Here is a 21398-nt window from a genome sequence, read left to right as displayed (position 1 = left end):
TGTAATCATCAGCGTTTCTTATCTTGTCAATAACACAACTAACAGCCACTGTATCTTCGTCTTCTTAATTGCGAAATGTACTTATTGTTAGATTATCGTGCTTACAAGATACGTATTCTCGTAGAGAATCGCAAGTTTTTACGTCTATCCGGAATTTTCCGACCGTGAGTCATGTCGCTTATCTTCCTAAAGCGTATATAAAGCAGGCTCTTCATTAAAACTGCAAATTACTCAAGTATACAAGTTATAAGTTCGCCAGTATGTTACTTTAATAGTTTAATGAATGGAGGAAACATTGTTCTTAACATTGTTTGGGATTATTATTCCGCTCGAATTATCAAGACCTTTTTGCACCGATGTTCAAATAACGTGTTAGAATGTAATTCTTAGTGCTGATCTACAACCTTGCTTTAAAGGGTATTTAAGCTCTAAGCCATAAGAAATTGACCATTCACAATCAAGTATTCTCCTCACATTCCATTGTCCTCACAATACTTGATTGTGATTGGTCAATTTCTTACGGCTTAGAGCTTAAGTATCCTTTAAAACAAGGTTGTAGACCAGCACTTATGAGCTTCAAGTAATTCCTGTATATTTACGGTCAAGGCCGAGACATAGTCGGCGATTATCTATTATTACGCAATTACATAATGCCTGTTTCCAATAAAATAGTTAAGTTTTTATTCTTGGAAGGATATTATTTCTTCTAAAAACTCTTTATTTTTTAAAATTCCATAAGAAGTATAAATTAACTAATCAAGTTTTAATTATTCTCGTTTTTATGTATTTCGAAATTTTAGAATTTTTTTCGATTTCACTAGAATAAGTCAATATTTCACAAGTTTCACTTGGACATAGTTCGACGGTGGAAATAAAAAAATATTCTAACTACAAAACTGTTTCAGAAATATTATGTTTACCTTTTGCGTTTTACACAAGTGTCTCGATGTCAATTTTCATAACATTGCCTACAAGATATTATACAATTCTGTAATGTCACGTAAAAATCTTTTAGAAAAATATTATCGGCGAAACAGCGACGGGGAAAAATAATTACCAAGAATAGCCGAAGATACAGTTATTATGATATTATTCGAACTTAATTACGAACTTATCTCGTTCCGAATCCTTTGATTCCGAAATCACTGCTGTAAACCCTGGCGACGTGGGCTGGGTGTTAACGACGTGCCAATGCGTATCGAAAATACTGACGCCGGCTTATTTTCGTCCCACGGCGCGGTATATTTGTCGCGAGAACCGGGTCCTACATGCCGCGACGACGACGGGAAGGTGTCGACGTTCTCGATTGGGAAAAGATTGGGACGTGCCTCATGCGGAGATCCACGGTAACCGTGCCAAGGAGGTGCAGTATTGATCCCTTCCGCTACGTCTACGCTATGCCACTCGTCTTGGCGCGCGCTAAATCGCCGCGGCCGGCCGCCAGAAATTGAATCACGCAAATTCACGCGATTGCCGTAAATAGACGTAACCGTGGTGTTCGATCGCGTTCTTCGGCGCTTCAAGGAAATTTCCTACAAGCTGCTTAGAGCCGACTGCACCATATCGCTGGTATTAGCTGACGTGTTGAATATTTATGGGAGCTATCGTCATCGGAGAGAAAGAGAGAGAGAGAGAAAGAGAGAATTTCGCTTTCGTTAAGATAATTAAATTCCTACATCGTTGTGTGTCAAAATTACCTCTTTTGATAGTTTGATAAATTAAAAATGCTGGCGATAGTGTCTTTTGCATCGCTAAAATTTTACGAGTATTTTGTACACTATATTTTATAGATAGAATTTGGATTTGGGAATTAAAATTAGGAAAAAATTAGTCGCAGAGATATTTAAATTTTTTTTATCGCTGTGGATTAGTATTATTATAAGTATTTAAATTAAAAAGGTGTTACGAAATAAAAATTAAAACTTTTAATAAAGAAAAATCGATCTCGAGTTAATTGAAACATCCATAGATGAAAGAGGCATAGGTACGTGTTTGAAGTCACTTTTTATAAACCGCGTGTGAAATGTTTTTGTTGTTATATGAGTATATATGAGCACCCATTTGCGACATGATTTATTTAATGTTAAGATATTACTTTCAACTTTGACGTCACACAATGGGTCTTTTGATAAAGCTTTTAAAATCTATAATTACCAGTTAAAAAATTAATCTATAATCGTGGTGTGTAACACAAGCACTTGTTGCAGAGTCGACTGAACACACTTTCGTGATAAGATTGCCGATATATAAGATACCGATAATCATTATCATAATGTATACGGTAGCAAATCTGTTTTGATAGAATATAATAAACTCTATTATCTACTTAATCCGCTTTATTTTAATGTTGTGAGTTACGTTTTACTTTATTTACATTATTCCTCATATAATACAGTTATAATAACCAAAATATCTGCGTAATTCTTCACGATCTGATCATAAACTGTTCAAGTCTAAATTTAACTATTTACAGCTAACCTTTTTAAAGATAAAACAGCAAGCACATTTAATACAAACATAACATTTAACATTAAACATGATCGTTGATAAGCCTTATTTATCTGTTGTAAAACAAGCGAATAATTTATACTTACAAAAATTTATACGATTTATTTTGATTTTGATTTACATAGAGGGTAAAGTTTTAGATTACCTGCATTGTGAAGGTCGCTTTGTGTCAAAAGCTTCTTCCCCTCACTTCATTCAAAGTGCACAGCTGACTCAGGACTTCATTCTGTATAGTAAATGTCAAGGTCAAAAGAGACCAGCAAAGAGTTTCAAGTGAAACGATTACTGTGAAAGGAGCAGTGTGTATATCTATACGTATTATATAAACATAAATAAAAATAAGCATAAATATGAATAAGTAAATATAAATATAACTGAATATAAATATTAGGCGACATTCTCGTTTAATGCACGTGATAAAAACGCGATGGCTAAATTAGATGACACCTTTTTCTTTTAGTTAAATTTTCGAATAGACACGTTCAGATATAAATGAGTCTCTTTCGCAGGTCAAACTAATTAACTCTACTTTTTATCAATTTGCTCCTTTCTTGATCTTATCGCCAGAATAATTATGATTTATTTGTAATTTTATTTATTTTTAATTCTATTTTCTATTTTATGGAATTGATTGGTTCGACTTCAAGGAGAGGCTCAAACACGTGCGAGAATATCTCGTTCCAGGAATATAACATTCTCGTGATTCGCGGTATGGCTTGCATGATGTCGGTGACAGTCGGTGACACCAATTGGAGGAAATTCCTCGCTCGGATCGCGACAGTAAACGCCAATTAGTTCAGCTGCCGTGTTCGGCGCACGCGAAAATTGTTCGGCGCGACAAAAACGACTACGTAATTAAATCAGTTAGTGCATCGCACACTGCTAAAACAAACATCCACGAGTTTGTCAGTGACGTAAAAGAAAGAAGTAATACACGCACATAGCATAATGCATCGCGGTGAAAAATAATCAATATTTATTTGTCGAGAAAATTATGCCCATTCTTCATTGTGTCAGCGACTTTTACATTTCGAAATGCACGTCAGGTTTTACTTGAGTTACACAGTACGAAGATTTATTACCTTTTATATATACGGCCATACCTTTAAAATAACGCAATGTGATACAAATTGACATAATAAAGCATTAACACATCAATTCGTACTGCGCTATTACCTGAAATATTGATAAGTATTGCTACATATGTGTCATTTTTTAAATCGTTTATTTGCAGTGGCTAATTAGTGACTAAACAAAAAATTTCCACAGTTTTCCCGATTGCTTCTCTATTCTCTGAGCGTTTCTTATTTTCAAAACTTTCTAATAGTTTCTCTAATTTGTGGAGTAACTCAATAATCTGCTTGCATTAACTTTTTAAGACGTACACATTAAAAAAATTGATAGTTGGTATCACATCAGCTGTTCCTGTAAATAATTCAAAAGATATCAAAGATTTATTCTTTTTATCGAGTAATTACTCTTACACGACGAGATATAAATTAAAACATTAAATTGCCGGTGAAACGAAACGCTAACAGTGTCAGATTTATGGCTTGTACATATCGAGTACGAGACAAGGGGAAGATAAACCTGATAAACACGCAACGGGATCGTTCGGCGAGGCGCAGCGGAATGAAAAACATATCGCCTACCTAACGCAGCTCTTATAGAGTTACAAAGGTGGTATGTTTTTCAAACGGACCACGCTTTATTTATAATTTATACAATTGTCAACAATAGAACGGCCTTTCGCACGTATCGTCCCTCATTCTATCACTCGTGCATGCGTAATCTGCTTTGTGACACCTACGCAGTTACGCACGCACATAACGATCGTGCGTGTGTGTATCGCACCGTGCGATGTGGGTCACAGCGGTAATAAAGCATGCACGCCAATCGCGAGTCGTCGTGTCCTCGAGTGTACTATTATTAACTGGGTGGACCGTGTTTTTGGATCACTCACCCGGACACCCTGGGACTTTTAAGTCCAAAAGGTTTTTTAAAGCGTTTCTGTGTTACAAAAGATCTATAAAAATTCATGCATCATATTTAAGGTTTCAAAAAGTGATTTCTATACTCACATAGTCCGGAAATGTTGCAGTTTTTTTCCCTCATTCCCGTGGGAATCATAAATAAAAAATTGACTGTGCCTTAAAAGGCCAACAGTGTTAAAAATACTAATGCGTGTTTCGCCTCGCGCTGTCGCGCGTTGCGAGATGTTTGTGCCAAGTTTCCTCGGTATGTGCCACGCGCGTATGCAAATTATGACTAAAGTCGCATATTAATACATCGATAATATGGGAATGTGACGTAAATCCAGTTCCAAAAATTTTGCCGAGTATATTAATGGTCTTACTCCGCCACGTGTGCCTGTAACTTTCAATCTTAAAAACTGTCACGTTAAGTTTCTATCTTGAGAATTTTGAAATCTCTGTGCCTCCCAAAATGTTCCGCAAAAGAATTTCCGCCGATGATCGAATATTTACGTGCAACGTTAAAATGCCAAATCCCAATGGACTCGTATCTGCCGAATGTCGTATCTTCTTGTTGCTAAAATACTAGGTCAGGACCCTTTTGTTCCGAACATTTTATCACCCATAAATCTTTCTCAAAGGCGAAGAGCTATCTGGAGATTTTAAAAAGCGCAATTCTCACTTGTCACTCGCAGAAGCAACATATCTTTGCTTAACATACGAACTGCATTCGGAGTCTAAAGACGGTATTCATAGTCGGTTCTTGTTGTATTTAAGACCGTACAATCTTAAGATGTCATGGACCAATCACAAAACCGTATTAGCATCTTAAGACATTACTTAAGACAGTCTTGGAATAAGAACGGACTATAAATATCGGCCTAAATCAAATTTGTTTTTCATTCTCAGTGCTATAGAATATTAAAAGAAACGTCTCGTGCGATAATGTTTCGTATCAAGACTATCGAGATTCATCTATGACATTAATTGATAAATAAGTCGCTCCTGTACTGATCGATGTCTAACGAAATTTTATCATTCTGTCGAATGCATATTTTCGAGACTAGGCTCGTAAGAATTTTTCCAAACAATATTCTTTCAAAAACCTTCCTTTTGCAAACATTACATTATCACACTGTTTCGCAATTCCAGGATCTTTGGAAATCAGATTGGAAACCAACTTGGGATCTTTGAAAAATGAGAATAATTGGATTAATCGAAACTCTTCGTATTACATAAATATTACACTATATTTATATGTAGTCTTATCAAATAATTATGATTTTGATAATGCGCTGATCCGTACCGCGTGCACGCGCGGTTCCGCGCGCGTGTGCGCCGCGCGTGGCGCGAGCGCGGCCCACGCGCGGGAGCGTACACACAGTGTACACACGCGGATTCCGCGATGCGGCTCCGCCGCCAAGATTCCACCGAGTATGTTCCCTCCCTTCCTCTCACCCTGGCATAGTCAGTGCATTCGACACTCTCGCGGACCAGTCGGTATGGTCAGTGCCCCCCGACGCGTCGTCGACTAAACACACGCAGTAAAAGTTTCTCTCTCTTGTGAGAGAAAGACCTCTCGAGAGCGAACTCGCATCTCGCATCTCGCATCTCGCATCTCGCGTCGCGCTCCGTTTTCCCATGGAGTAAAGTCATTCGAAGCTTCTCGACGATAGATAAAACGGGCATCACACCAGGATCGAGTGACCTTCGTGGATCTCACGGAAGGCGCCTCTTGTCGCAAGTTTGTGTGAAAGAGATACGTCAAATTTTGCGTTGCATCGACCGTGCGATTTGTCTGATTCCTGGCATTCCGACCTGGGACTCGCGATTAAAACAGATCGCGTCGCACTTTAGAGATTGCGCAATTATCGAAATGTTTCAGACCCTCTTCTTCTCGAGTAATCTTTAGCAATAGTAAATTACTAACGTTACGAATGTTTGAATTTTTTTTATCGCGTTTTTGCTACGTTATTTTGATTTCGAGAATAAAATTGAATACCATCTATCAAACGAAATCTCTTCGGACGTTAATTGATGTAAGATAGGACCTTGGAACGGAATGCTCAAAACCGTTTTCGAATAAAGTCTTAAGGAATCACGAAAAATTATCATTTATTGCTCAATTCACACTCATGTGTAAAGTGAATCTTTTTTTGATTAAATAGAATTTTAATTTACGACCAAGAGACTTAAATGTGACACGGTTTCTTTCGACAATTGCGAAAGAAAAGAACTAGCTGTAAATTTTGTAAGGAATAATGCTACGTGTCTGTATTTTATGGAGCAACCCGTATATATATCGTAGAACAAGAAGACCAGTTGATCAGAGTTAATCGACGTCGATGCAATGCAACCGGCTTCTCAAATGTGTCGATCGTTGACGAAAGTCGCCCCAAGCAAACAACATATCACGCCACGCCGTTAATTTACTGATAATATGCGGCCCTTTGCCTTTTCGAAAACGCGTTGATAAGACGTATCCGCTAGTCCAACTATCATATGCGTCAGAACGGTGTTGTTATCAATAATATGTCCGTAAATAAAGAGCTAAAGATACACTTGAGACGCTCGCCGAGACGAGCAACAAGCCTACGACATCCCGTGCGAGATTTAATTCGAGTATCGTTTTTTTCTCATCGGCTTCAATCTCGTTAATATCGACTTTGATAACGCAAGATGAACACGAGAGAATTATAGAGATTATATATTTATAGAGATTAATGCTATCCGTGTATCGGACAGTTTCTATACTATTAATCGAACACTCGGATATTATTCTGACATCTCCGGTTATTTAAAGTCACATATAAGTCGTCGACGACGATTTGTGACATATCTCACGAACTGGAGTATCAATTTTACATGACGTTTACCTTTGTTTTACTCGAATAATTTACGCAGGTGTTCATAACGTTCTTTTTTTTATGCAAATTTAGCGATTTTACGAATTGGAGCATGGGCTTTTATATTATACGTTTATTTTACCTTGTAAAATAAACATACTCGAATTACTGCCGTAGCGTTCCAGGAATACCCCTGATCAACAATATAAAATGTTTTCCGTCTAGATTCGTTCGTAAATTTAGAATCTGTTTTTTTCATTACAGAGAAATCTTGTCTGGAAATAATATTTTCTTAAGTGACGCGAACGGCAATATGCTTATCTTGTGCACGCGGTTGAAAGTGAGGTTCACGCAGACGTTACGTGAAAATCCAAGATACGAAAATAAATCCGTACGACGCGGTTAGATCCGAGAACAAATCGCGGATTCATCAAAGGGATTCTGCGTCGCGTGTAATTTCCGTTCTTCGTGGAATTGTAGAACTCGTAGTCGGGCAAGTGATTGAGCTCGTTGAGCGCGTGAATCATCTCGCCAGCACTGAAAACAGGCGGAAAAACAGCATGATTTCCGAGTAGCGAGCATGCGGGAAAGCGATCTGGGAAATATTTCTTCGGGTCAACTATTTATAGTGCGAGCCGATGTCTTCATCCGCGGGCTCCGCCGCCGTCGATGCTCGAATGAAAGGCGAGAATCGCCTGTTGACATCGTCGGCCGCGAATTCCTGCCGCTGACAGTTCGCTATTGATTCACGTTGGAACGGTTGAACCTGTCATTTTGTCTTATAAACCTTTTTCTTAAGACGAAATGACAGGTTCAATCGTTTCAAAAGCTATAAATCTTTTTTAGAATAAGTTTTTGCGTGAATCACGATTGTTAAGTATTGCTGACTATGGTTATTTATTACTATAAATAGTAATAAATAACCATAGTTTTTGCCTGTATAAGGCGTGTAAATACTGTTATTATTATTAAAAATCATATGTGTAATATGTCTTAAAATTAGAGCGATTTTTGAAAGGAGAAATCTGAAAATTGCTAGGAAAGATAAAAAACGGAGTAACAGCACGCTACGGAGTACAAAAAGAGATACTTAATTTGTACTCTACATGATCCGCCTACATAGTTTACGAGAACACATCCGTGTCAATTTCATGCAAATTTAGACGCGAAGTAATCGTGTACAGGCGTAATCTAATCATCCCTGACGCAACCCCGATTCACCCGTTCCTCTGACGTATAGACGTAGTACGGTTTACTACGCGGATGGATCGTAAAGTCCGCGACATTCGTAGTGACTTCGTAGTGACTTCGTCACAACAGTTTTTTGTCCGTTGTTGTAGAACCTGGCCTCAGTCGCGACAATGCAATGCGCGAACCTCGTTGCCCTCGCGATGCGAATGCGAACACGACGGCGCGGCGCCGGCCGTGCCGCGCCGTGAACGAGAAGAGCACGTCGTTGGTTTGGACGAACGAAAACAACAGTCCTTGTCATCGCGCACCGCGCCGCGTTCTATTAATAACTCGGCAGTGCGGCTCTTTGTAGATTTGTCGAGGGTCGCGGCGAGCTCATTGGTTCCATTGATCATATCGTGGGAGAACGACGCGTCTCTCGCGGAAGTGCGATCGTTAGACTAGTGACCCTCCCTAGAATAAGAGTGACAAAATAACGTCCAATTAGGAATAATCGACGTTAATCACGCGAATGATAAAAGAATTATTTATAGCAACTTACAATTCGTTCCTATATCCACAACTGTTATAATTATTGGTATTTTGAAATCACGATCGATCGCTGGTTGCATGTTTAACTTGAATTCAGCGAATCGGTAGTTACTAATTACGACCGGTAACTTACCAATTACATTTATAACTAGTTGACGCTCGGTCAACTGCTTGATGCTTGATAATGAATTGCTAATCTTTCTTTTTAATTGCATACAATGTAATACGGAGACTTGTATTTTCGGCCAACTATAATGACCCACTTATCGAATTCATTATCTTAAGTTTCTTGTACATATACGTATCTTTGGGCGAGTCAGGGACGATCGATCATTTTTTGAGCCTTTAGAATGACGGGATCGTGTAAACATAAGTGTAGCATAAAGCCGGGAAATGTTTGCAGGAACGTATAGCGATTCGTGTTGATGAAAACAGTTGATATTCTCGAAATGGGAAATGAGAATGAAATTCTTGCCGTGTACAAGCGCAATTCCGTTACCGAATGGTTGCAGAAAACTGGACAAGCCACGGAGTATGTAAATAACGGTAATAAATCGACCATTATGAAAAGATTTCAATCTTCCTTCAATTTTTTCATCGCGGCCGCCTAGGCCTACTCTATATTCTTTATCTTTAAACGAAGCGGAAACTTCGTAATTTTTATGTATCACGAGTCTTTTGTGTTTGTATAAATTATTTTAAGACATCTAAGAAATTATCAAATTCATATTTTGATATCACCTATAACAATATGTGCTTTCTCTAAATTCTCTAACTTAACACACATATGCTTTCCGCATATGCAGTTTTCTCACTAATATCACGGCATATTTATATATTCGTATGCATGATAAGGTGCACAAAGAAAAGTGAATGACAAAAAAGCAATAAATCGTATTGAGACAATAATATTAACATCGAAATAAAATAATTCAACATTTTACATGTCATATCGGACTAGAAATAAATATTTGTTATTGATTTAGTTCAGAATCTTGTTTGGTATTACAGTAAGAAAAGTCTTCAATATTGCAAACAGACCATTCTTTATTAGCCGATTCATTAGCAAATTTATTTTGTTTCTCGCAGGTAGCGAGAGCCCAGTCTTCGGTATCGAGGGCGGTGGCAGCGGTGCAGGCGGTAGCAGTGGCTTGAGACTTGCATCTCACGAGCTGCCGAATGAGATTTCAGCACCCTACGAAGTACCTCAATTCCCGATCGAGCAGATCGAGAAGAAGCTCCTGATTCAACGACAACTGACTGTCAAGTGAGCATGCGCTTTTATAGCATTTTTGATTTACACAATTTAGATCGATTCAAGTAAAAACTCATTTTTACTAACATACCTATAATTGTACATTCATATATATATATATGGAGAGGTAAAAGCCATAGTGGTGTAAGTTAAATTTTTTAAAATATTGACACGTGTGCATACATGCAATCTATACAATACATATATAAATTGCATCTATATGCACACGAGTCAATATTTTAAAAAATTTGACTTACACCACTATGGCTTTTATCCCTCCATATGTAAGATATTTTAGTTTCTTGAATTTTATATTTTAATTTGGGATGTAATTCGGATTTAAATATATGTTTTAATGAAGGTATGACCTCGCAAAAATTAACCCTAGCTGTATCCGAACCGAATAATATGAATACAAAAAAAATATTATTAAATTGCTGCGAAAGGTTTGCGAAATTCATCGAATAAAGTTGAAATTTTAGCCATATTGAAGCAAAAAGCCATCACGGTCTTTAATACACTTCTCTTATCGTCTAAAGAAAAATTTTTCGATTCCTTTTTTTCAAAGAAAACTTTCAGCTTCCAACTTCCCTTTTCAAAGAGAATCTCCAACTTTATTTAATATAAAGCTTGTTGGGAAGACGACGGGCTTTTTACACATCAATCTAATATATACTTATATTAGAATATATACCTACAACTCCTAATATATACTTATATGGAGTTCATATATTAATATTGCATCGAATATATAGATTAATTTTAGTTAGTTAAGCTTGGATAATTATTTTGCACCGAAAGAAGTTAATCTCGAGGGTTAAAACGATGCCGGTAAGTACACGGAGAGAATTTTCTCTTAAAATTTACCCTGAAATCACGGTAGTTGTGGGACAACATGTTCCACCAAGAATTTTATGCGAGCTATTCTGATTAATATCTACCATAATAAAAAATATTAATATCTATTACATTAAAATATAAAATATGTTTGATTAATTTTACTAAAATATATCTAGGAAATTTCAATAATTTTTCAAAATTTAACAATCTGCTTGGTAATTTTTATCACATTGTTTGTAAAATGTCTTTTGTATATTTTAAACATTTCTTGGTTGCCAAGTTGTCCCAAGTTTGTAGTGAATTTAAGGGTAAAATATAACAAAAAATTCTCTCCGTGTAGGCAACACTGAAACCGATCATTATATATTTACAACTGCGAAAGGTACTAAAGTATCGTCAAGGGATATAAAGTATAAACTCGGTTATATGAGGTACCTAATACACGCACGATCGAATATCTAATTATAGGATCAAATGCTATAGATCGTTATACAGGGTGTCTGCAACGTGGACATTTAAGCGAACCAGACAAACTAAAATTCGGTGAAAATCGCTGAGCATATAAATTAAAATTATGTTTAGAATTTTAAGTAATAATATTTTGAAAAATTATTTTTCCCAAAAGATAAGGCACGTGTGAAAAAATATCGTCTTTCTTATATCTTTTAAACATTTAAACGATCTAAACATTCTGACGTTTTTAAAACGCTGTAGCATGTAACATATCTAACAAGGGAACGGCCGGAAGTGTCCCTCACCGATTTTGATGAACTTTGGATATGTTGTAGAGCATCAAAAAATATTAGACCTATATTTTTTTAGCTGCTTATCTTAACGTTTAGGGGGTAAAACATTCCTTTGAAAAAAAATCGGTTTTTCTCTTTCGGGCCGAATATTTCCGAAACTATAAAAGTTAGAAAAAAATTGTTTTAACAAAAGTTGAATAGTACTCTTCAAACCATTCATCTTTTGTTTTTTCAAAGGGGTGTTTTACCCCCTTGAGATAAGCAGCTAAAGAAATATGAGTCTAATATTTTTTGAAACTCTACAACATCCAAAACTCATCAAAATCAGTGAGGGACACTTCCGACCGTTCCCTTGTAAGTGTTGCAATCGCGTATCAGGGTATCTCGGGTAATGGGTATCATAAACCGTTCGAAGGCTTTTACGAAAATTAAGGAACAAATAGAAGAGCGCTTATTCTTTGCACGGTATTATCACGGGACCATCGTATTAATTGCGAAATGCGGTTTTTAAACTCGCCTGACGAGAATATCCCGAATTAGCTTGCTTCTCTGTTGAAGGAATATTGAATTTGCTTCACTAATTCTTGCCCAAGCTATAACTTAAATTTACATCTAGTGGAGGTAAAGGAGAAGAAAGGAATTTGTCGGTCAGAAAATCTGAGATAGGTTACTCGAGGAATATCTCGATTACATCTACTTTATTCATAAATGTGTTATAATTAAAGGTACTTAATACGATTATATCACAGACTCTGTGTCTGTGTTGTATTCACAATATTGACAATCGAACGCGATGCTTAGGGAATAGCTGTTCCACTTCCTGCGGCCATGGCGTAACAATGAGAAAACGTTTTACGCGCGATGTTTTATGTAAACCGGTGGAACGCCGACTCGGCAATGTTCGTCGGGTTTGCGCTGCGCGAACCAGTTCGGAATTATATCGTCGTTAGATATTTCACCGTGATGTATTATGTAGATCCGAGCGAAGGATATAAACGAATAGAGACTGGTAGGTCACGCCGCCCACGTCTCGACTGGAAAGGCCGAGGAGGAATTTTGCGCGAGAAATGTTGCATTGCTACTCGATGGAACAGCGCTCTGCGCTCTTTTAGAATTACTGCGTCCCTTTTCCCACGTTTTCGAGAAAAGTTACGTTTCCAATAATAACGCCCGGCCAGTTTATATTATAAACAGGTGTCGACTGTATATGGAGAATTTTAAACTCACATCACGCATATTTATGTGTATGATTTGATTGAGGTGTATAATTAAGTTTGAAATACATTAACGGTATATTTGAATAATTTAATTTAGCTCAAAATGCCCTTTCAGAATTACTGCGTCTCTTTTTTTCTACATTTTTCGAGAAAAGTTACGTTTCCAATAATAACCCCCGGCCAGTTTATATTATAAACAGGATTTTAATTGTATGTAGAGAATTTTAAATTCACACGCATATTTATATATGTATAATGATTTGATTGTAGTGTATAATTTAGTTTGAAATATTTAATGGTAATTTCAGAATTTAATTTACTTCAATTAATTAAATGGCATTATTGGCGAGATTCAATTATGGACCAGAGATTTAGTTATCAATTTATGAATAAGGATAACTATGCAGTTCATTATTTATGTTATTTTTAATCAATGTTATTACGTCTCTCTCTCTCGACTCGTTGAATTATCAATTTTTACTACGATTAATAAAATCGTAGCAAAAATATAAAGGATGGGTAGCATTTGGCGAGCGCACACGAATTATCCGTAAACATGTCGCGCATATAACTGCAAATGTATTTATATTTGCGTAAGTATATATCGGGACAAGAGGAGGCACATTCTTGCGTTATTTAGATCGACTACGCAATCTTTGTTTACCGATTGCACGAAAATCACGGATTACCTTGGGACAGCCGTTGATCACCGATAAGATCGTCGTCGTCGTCGTCGTGAACGGAATTCTTGTCTCTCCAGCCAATAAAGCCGCGATCAATAATTCAACGCGGGACATGTGCCTGTTTGGCCTCGAGACGCTTAATGTAACCTGATAATTCAATTCGAAATGTGTGTCATAATCGTTAATACTTATTTAAAAATAGAACTGTCCCAGGCGAGCGAAGGGTTTGGCATAAGAAAGGGTCGATTCGCGAGCTGCGAGAAGAACTGATAAATAACTGATAATAAACGAGAAGCTCACCGGGAGAGACGCGTCAGAATCGTCGAACGCGATTCTTGTTACGAAACACCCCGTATAACGACCTCCGTCTCAAAAATCGATCGCGCAGCTGGTCTCGTCGTCGTGAAACAAACGCCAACAAGTTTATTCAAGGTAGCTTCCTCCCCGTCCATATTTCTGTTTGTTGCCCCTAATTAGAAGTACTCAAGGTACTTGAACGATATTGAAGCGTATCTTGAGTACCGATATTACCGATAAAAGCATTTTGATATAACTTGCGACTGCGATATCATTGGCGATACTCGGGGAAAAATAACGACGCAACGGATAAACTATTGGGGGAGGCCTAAGCGTTCAATTAAGCGAGCGATAAATACGCCGCGCGTGTCGCGCTAATAATTTCAATGACGCATTTAGCATGCACAAGGGACACCATGTGTAAACCACGTCGCGTTACTTCCCTATATTTACACATGGTAAGCGGAAACCATGCATCGGCCGTTTTTTTTTTATATGCGATCGGAGAGCGCGGTAAAACACGGGAGGAACCTCGCTCTGGCCGCGGGCGCGGGGGTGGGTCGAAAGGGTTGCCCGCGCGATCGGCCGTCCTCCTCGGTCCACCCGCTCAGTTCTCGTGCGACCGTCGTTGATAACGGACGTACGCTCGGCGGCGTACGCGACTTCCGGCACGGTCGAAAGAGTTGCATGCGCGCGGAGGAGGTATCGTTTAGGTATCGTTCGCACACGAGGGCTGCGTGTGTGCCGCGCGCCGTGCTCCGCGTCGAAACCGGTATAATGCGATCCGGGGAAAATGGACCTCACGCTAAACCGCCGATATGATTATATAGAGATTATCGCAAATCACCGGGATCTACTGACGAAACTACATCGGATTCGCGATCGCGGCGTGTAGTGGCTCTAATAATATTCGTAGCTGCGGCCCCCCCCCCTCCCCCGTGAAGAATTAACGTCATGTGGCATGCAGAAATAATTTAACTATTATTTTTCGAATGTAGAAAATATCCTTTATAACGAATTCGATAATATGTTTCTGCATAATATGCTTAACTGCATTGAACAATCGTTGATTTATTAAAAAAGATTTATTAAAAAGAAAATATCTGATCCTCCCGGTATACGTATAATGAACTCTATTTGGATTACGTGTTAAATCGGTCTCTACCTCGATTTGTGGAAATCGGAGATTTTGATTTATCGATCCCCTTCGCCGTGCGATGCAATTACATTACCGGAGCTCGAAAGCGTCTGTTATATGTTGCAACACGGCACCAACGCACGTTCGATCCACGTAATGACGTAATTGGTATAGCGTGTGAGAGCTGAGATGTGAGCGAGCTTTCTAAGAGTCTCGCGTTTAAGCGCGATATCCTAATCGGACTGCAGCGACGCTAATCCTTTGTGGACGAGTACGAGATCGTCCGATGTTGGCGAGTGAGTCAATTGAAGAGTGGGACGCTTCTCGTGTTTGCGATTAAACACCGTGTCAACAGTATCGCTGACGTAGAAATGTGCGATGCGCGGTTCGAGGATCCTCCGAGAATTCGATTCAAATTCGCGACTCTCTCTCTAATCCGTGAGGTTTATTAATCCTGCGTTCCCCATCGAGTCTCGCTTGCTTGCATGTTGCCCTTATAATTTCCGCGATACGAATTTAAATCTCCCTGAGGCCTATAGACGTTGGGTGATCAAAGATTAGCAAGGAATAAAAAAGAGGATTCGGAAATGAAATTTAAAGAATCTTCGACATGAGCACGGAAAGAACGATTTTGCTCAAGTATCTAAAAATTTTAGCTAGATACAGATCTGAAAATAATTTTGTTGCGCCATCAAAATAATTATAATAGGTCGCTGAAGTATGATGATAATGCTGTAAAAAATTTCGACATTTTAGCAATCAGTTTGAGTGTTCTACATAATTATTTTCATGAATTCTTTCTGTGAATAGATACCTCGAAACTTTGAAGATATTTATTCGAATGTGTCTCGTACATGAATTGATAGCGTTTGCTATTTTGGCATTTTCTTTCTATAAACTTTTTGTAGTTGCGGCGTTTAGCGAGATTTATCGCGTGGGGAGGCAAGCACATATACAAAGGTGTGATGAAACGCGTTTACCGCAGCAACGTATAGCGCACTCTGCTATTACACCGAGGAGTTTTGTTACTCTTTCGCCACATCCCGCAATTATTTGTCAACTAAATGAGAGAGGATATAAAGTATAAAAACACTGACGGAGTCACGAACAAAATAGCAGTAACGATTGAGAGATTATATATTTATACAATAGAAATAATATTCATCCTCCTATCTGTTTCTCCTGCACGTATGAATTAATTTTACCTGCGCATCGAATAAATTCCATGTTATTTTCCGTTTTTCCCTACAATTCATTTTAACTCGATATTTTCCGCTTCTGTGACTCTCCGCGCGTATTCCGATTCAGCGCGGAATATTTTTTTGCGAGTCGCATGTAATTTCCCTGTGTGCGAAATGGAGATTTTTAAAATTATCGAATGCGCTCAGCAATGAAGCCGGAACGATTACGTTCATTTGACAGAACACAGCAGGGTGGCGGAATATATGCATGAGATCGTGGAAGAAACCGGGAAAGGACCACGCGGCTCCCGCTGCGCCCCGTCAGCTTCTATAAAGAGAACTTATCGGCTGTTCCGGCCGACTAATCATGAAAGATCACGGAGACTTCCCACCGGGTTACCGAAGTTCGGGTGATACGGTTAACCGACGATTGTGATCGAGAGACGCCGGCGCCGTTAGGTCGAAACGAACCTCAGCGATGGAATCCCATGTATCGCGTCTGTGAAAAGGAGGGAGGTGTTGTGGCAAATGAGCGTGGAGAAAAGCGCAGCACGAATTTGCGCGTCGCATTACTCAACTCGCGCTTCCGCACCGCGATCTATTCCGCGCGTAAGAGCGATCGATCTCCAACACGTGGTATCGATCGCGTAACATGTTCGCCTGCGCAAACGAGTCAAAACGATGGACGAGGGATAATAGGATTCTCCTGAGGTAATTCGTGCTTTGATATTATGAGAGCGGATCAGCGGATGGCGAGCCACGCTTTGTTTCTTAAATTCTCGTGTATGAAGACCGAATGTATTTTACAATTTTGTTGCTAACTCTGCTGATTATCGATTTGATCTATCGCTCTTATTTCTCCAATCCATGCGTCATAAATTATTATTAAGTGCTTAAGTGCATATAATCATATCTGGGGCAAATGTGTTATTCAATTTAGTGCTGATGAATCTAAATACCGTAATTAGAGGTATAAATCATGAGATTATTCAATTTGATGATATTATTATTTAAAGATATAATTAACTACGATAAAATATATATATTATTTTTCATTACTAATATAGTAATACAATATTAGTAACATTTAACTAATATATTATATAATTATTATATTAATTTTTTAATTTGACATTTTTATATTCGACTTAAAGGATATTTAAAATTATCCTGAAAACAATTATTTTATGCTGTTTTGCGAGTCATTTTAATATTTCTCGTCAGAGATATTATTTTCAATATACAAGTCTCGTCTTGATAATATTATGAAATTATGGACACGAGGAAATAAACCGGGATATATATGGACAGGCATTAATGGAACATTTCATGCGTGGTGCATTAATTAAAGAGTGGTTATCTTACGGAGCTTTTAATTTGCTCACATGTATATATAAAAAAAAGAGAATATCGCCTCGATATTCATTGATAACCCTCGGGTCAAAAGTCCATGAAGATCTATCACGACTTCGTCGAATTTAACCCTACTCTCTCGTGATTGAAGACTCTCGATCACGAAAGTGTATTTTATTTGCCTCTGTTGCGACCCGTGAATTAACTCCGCGCTATAAATTCTCTCCTATCGACGTTTGTATAAGATAATTTTAGATACTTGTTCTGCACAGGGCAACAGTTGATACATAACGATATGAAAGAAAATTCCTTGCTCCAATCTGAAGTGAAACGAAAATGAGGTAGAATGTTGAAGTTTCAGAGTTGTAAATAGATATTGCATTTTATTTGTTTAATTTTTGAATGGATTTTATATTAATATAATTTAGAAAATATCAGTTTTAATGACTAAGTTTTTTGATATTGAGAATTAAAAAGTTACAATAAATTATATTTTAATAAAAATTTTTGTCACAGATTTAATTAATAAATATAATAATATTAATAAAATATAAAAAATATCAGTTTTAATTAGTAAGATATTTGATATTGAGAATTAAAAAGTTGTAAATTATTTTAATAAAAATCTTTGTCATATATTTAATTAATAAATATAATAATATTATTAAAACTAAAAAAATATCAGTTGTAATTACTAAGATGCTTGATATTGAGAATTAAAAAGTTACAATTAAATTATTTTAATAAAAAATCTTTGTCACGGATTTAAATGAAAAAAATTTCCTTTTAATATTTCACAGAATAATTGCGAGTTATTTTGTATAAAGGTATACTTCACTACAAAATTTTATTTTATGTAAGAAAAAATAAACTCTTCGTAGAGTCAACGGTTTCTTTTTGTATTTAATAGAGCTGCAAAAGATCTTGAGGAACGTCGCAGTCATTACGAGCCGTCGCTCCATCCAGGAGTTCCTGATGACATCGATCATAGTTTCAAGATCGAAGAAAATGATTTCGTACCTCATTTTCAACGGGTCTCCATATCCGGCGAGGACACTTCCGGAGTGAGTCTCAAACTGTTTTAGCTAATTTATATTTGATTTTTAACGCTTCTCATGACAATTTTTTTCGAACGATAACTGTATTTGTTATAATTTACTGAATGACGCGATACTTTGGAAATTATTGCATCATTTAACGGGTATCTTTATGGCTACAATTTGCCGAATGTGCCATGATTAAATAAAAATTAAGTGATTAAATTTAGAAATGATAAAGATACGAAAAAATGGATTATCTATAAGATATGTATCGAGAAATAATAATTGTAAGATATCAAATAATCGACACAAGATCGATCTAGTCGAGATGTAACTTCAAGCTTTATGGTTTCGCGGATGCTATTATGCACGGATATGTCTCTGGAGATTTTGTGTGAAATGGAAACCTTGAAACTGCGGATTTACACGAGAAACCTTGGTCGCACTTGGCTTTGCCCCTTCTCCCTTTATGTCATTTACATCCACATTAAACTATAAGCAATGCCTTTAATCTAGTTTTATTATCGCTATAATAATTTTAATATGAAATATATCAAAATTAGTTTAAGCAGAAATATTTTATTAAAGTTTAAATTAAATTAGATGTACATATTTGATGTTACCTTATTATAAAGATTTTTATGTCATAAAATAGATAATGAATGTTTTATAATCAACAGGAAAATTATTAAAATATTATTAAATATTTAAAATAAAATAAAAAATAAAATCTGTGCGAAAAATGCCAAGCAGCACATTCATACTTCTTCTGTTCCATGTCGGAAGGTGTCATGATAAGTGTCATAAAAATAAAATTTATTTATGCAGTTTTTTTATTTATTTTTAATAAGTTGAATGAAAACATTTTGATTATAAAGTCTAATCAAGTCTAATCAAGTTCTGAAAATGGCAGTAGAAGCTGCACGAGTGCATTATCAAGTTTGTTGCGACGCTCGTCGGCACTTTTCGATATGAAAAGTGAGCGGCGCAAACGACTAACTTGAACGAAGTAATTTGAAAAATTACTTCGTTGCTCCGATTAATTTTATATATTACCGTGCTTTATCTATAAAAATTATACATAGGTACCTCTGGAAGATCTTCAAAGGGCCTCCAAGATGCTGGTGCAAGCGTTGGCGATGCGCGAGAAATACATGAACAACTCCAAGCAGAGCTTCCCCACTATTCCTTCTAGGTTCTTGCGCAGTATCGATAAAAGACCACTCACCACAGACGACGAAGTTCACCACGATGATCGCAAGGCCATCGAAGGTAGCTATCGTTGATTGAGAAACAGCTCGTGTCTCAAAGTTGTATGTTGAAAATCCAATCCGATGTTCCATACCTTTACCACACGTATCTCCCGACGTCCCTTTCTCGTGCCGTTGTCTACCAAGAAAACATGTGATTGTAATCTTTAGAAAAATTCCAGTGCAATTAACATTAACGTTTTAACGCTTCAAGCGCCGATGGCAATAACGACGTCAAACTACCGTTCGTGTGTTGTGTAATTTTTTTTAAATTTCTTTTTTCGTCGGGCGCAGCGATGCGTATATAATCACGCGACTCCTCGTGCGGAGCTTCATACAAAGCACAGCTTTAGTTTAGTGTGCCAAGCACTATACATTCTTAGCGTATGAGTTAATGAAGAGTATACGATGCCAGTTTTATTACATATTTTCTAAGGAAAAGAGCTGCTGGATATTGTGAAAGAAATCGGGGGCACTCAATCCGACGCGGACATCGACGCGCTGATCAAAGACGTCTCTCGGACAGGTCTTCCTAATACCTATTAATATCCTTACCTCGAATTTCCTGTTGCACGCTGTTTTGAGTCACTAGCTGCTGCTTAACCATCATAGAGTCTTTTTACCATATGCGATATAGTTATTATTTCTGAATTAATAAATTAAACAGCGCTGCGGCAATAGACGGTTGGCGCGCTAAATGATGCCTCGCTAATCGCGCGCCTTAATCAATTATCAACAGATCACCCGGTACATGCACCTGCTTCCCGGGGCGATCCGTGGGAATGCGAATTTCCACCGACAAAGAATTACAAGATCGTACCGGTCAACGGCGTGTTCAACCTGTTCGCCAATGAGGAGGACCTGGCTAATGGCAAGCCGGTCCCGTATTCGTATCCGGACCTGGCGGCCTTCGTCCAGGACATGAACCTTCTGTGCGCCATGATCGCCGACGGGCCCTTGAAATCCTTCTGTTACCGAAGATTGAGTTATCTCTCCTCCAAGTATCAGTTACATGTGCTGCTGAATGAGCTCAGAGAGCTGGCGAGTCAGAAGGCCGTGCCGCACCGGGACTTCTATAACATCAGGAAGGTCTGTACGCAAACAATTCAAGTTTGCAAGTGTATTGGGACCGTAATTTGTAAGATCAATATTTATTGTAAAGTTAGAAACAGGATAATGCAATTTCAAAGCAGGAAATTAAAGAAGGTTTTAGATTTCTTTTGTAGTGTTATTTCAAATTAACAATGTATAGTGTTGATGATATAATTGATGTATAATATTATTTCAAATTTTCTTCCTGCTTATACATCAACGACGCGTGTGATTGAGTTGCGCTATTATATGATTGA

General features: G+C 37.5%; 1 protein-coding gene across 11 annotated transcripts in view; it reads left to right on the top strand.

Annotated features, from left to right (window-relative positions):
• Ampdeam (AMP deaminase) overlaps window positions 1-21398 on the top strand; it is a 31377-nt gene that overhangs the window by 6653 nt on the left and 3326 nt on the right. For 3 of the 11 annotated variants that reach the window (XM_071715966.1, XM_071715968.1, XM_071715970.1), the window contains exons 3-7: window positions 10139-10316; window positions 18670-18823; window positions 19885-20071; window positions 20486-20575; window positions 20789-21138. In XM_071715966.1, coding sequence (XP_071572067.1) covers window positions 10139-10316; window positions 18670-18823; window positions 19885-20071; window positions 20486-20575; window positions 20789-21138 — 959 coding nt within the window. Of the gene's footprint in view, window positions 1-5984; window positions 6226-9452; window positions 9596-10138; window positions 10317-14691; window positions 15522-16613; window positions 17118-18669; window positions 18824-19884; window positions 20072-20485; window positions 20576-20788; window positions 21139-21398 lie in introns of those variants that run through there. The other 8 variants (XM_071715971.1, XM_071715969.1, XM_071715973.1 and 5 more) reach the window with 8 other exon arrangements.

This window comes from Temnothorax nylanderi, unplaced genomic scaffold, assembly GCF_030848795.1.
Source record: "Temnothorax nylanderi isolate EJ_2023f unplaced genomic scaffold, tnyl_v1.0 TNYL_tig0174_pilon, whole genome shotgun sequence".
Taxonomy (NCBI): Eukaryota; Metazoa; Arthropoda; class Insecta; order Hymenoptera; family Formicidae; genus Temnothorax; species Temnothorax nylanderi.
This window is presented reverse-complemented; position numbering and strand designations above follow the sequence as displayed.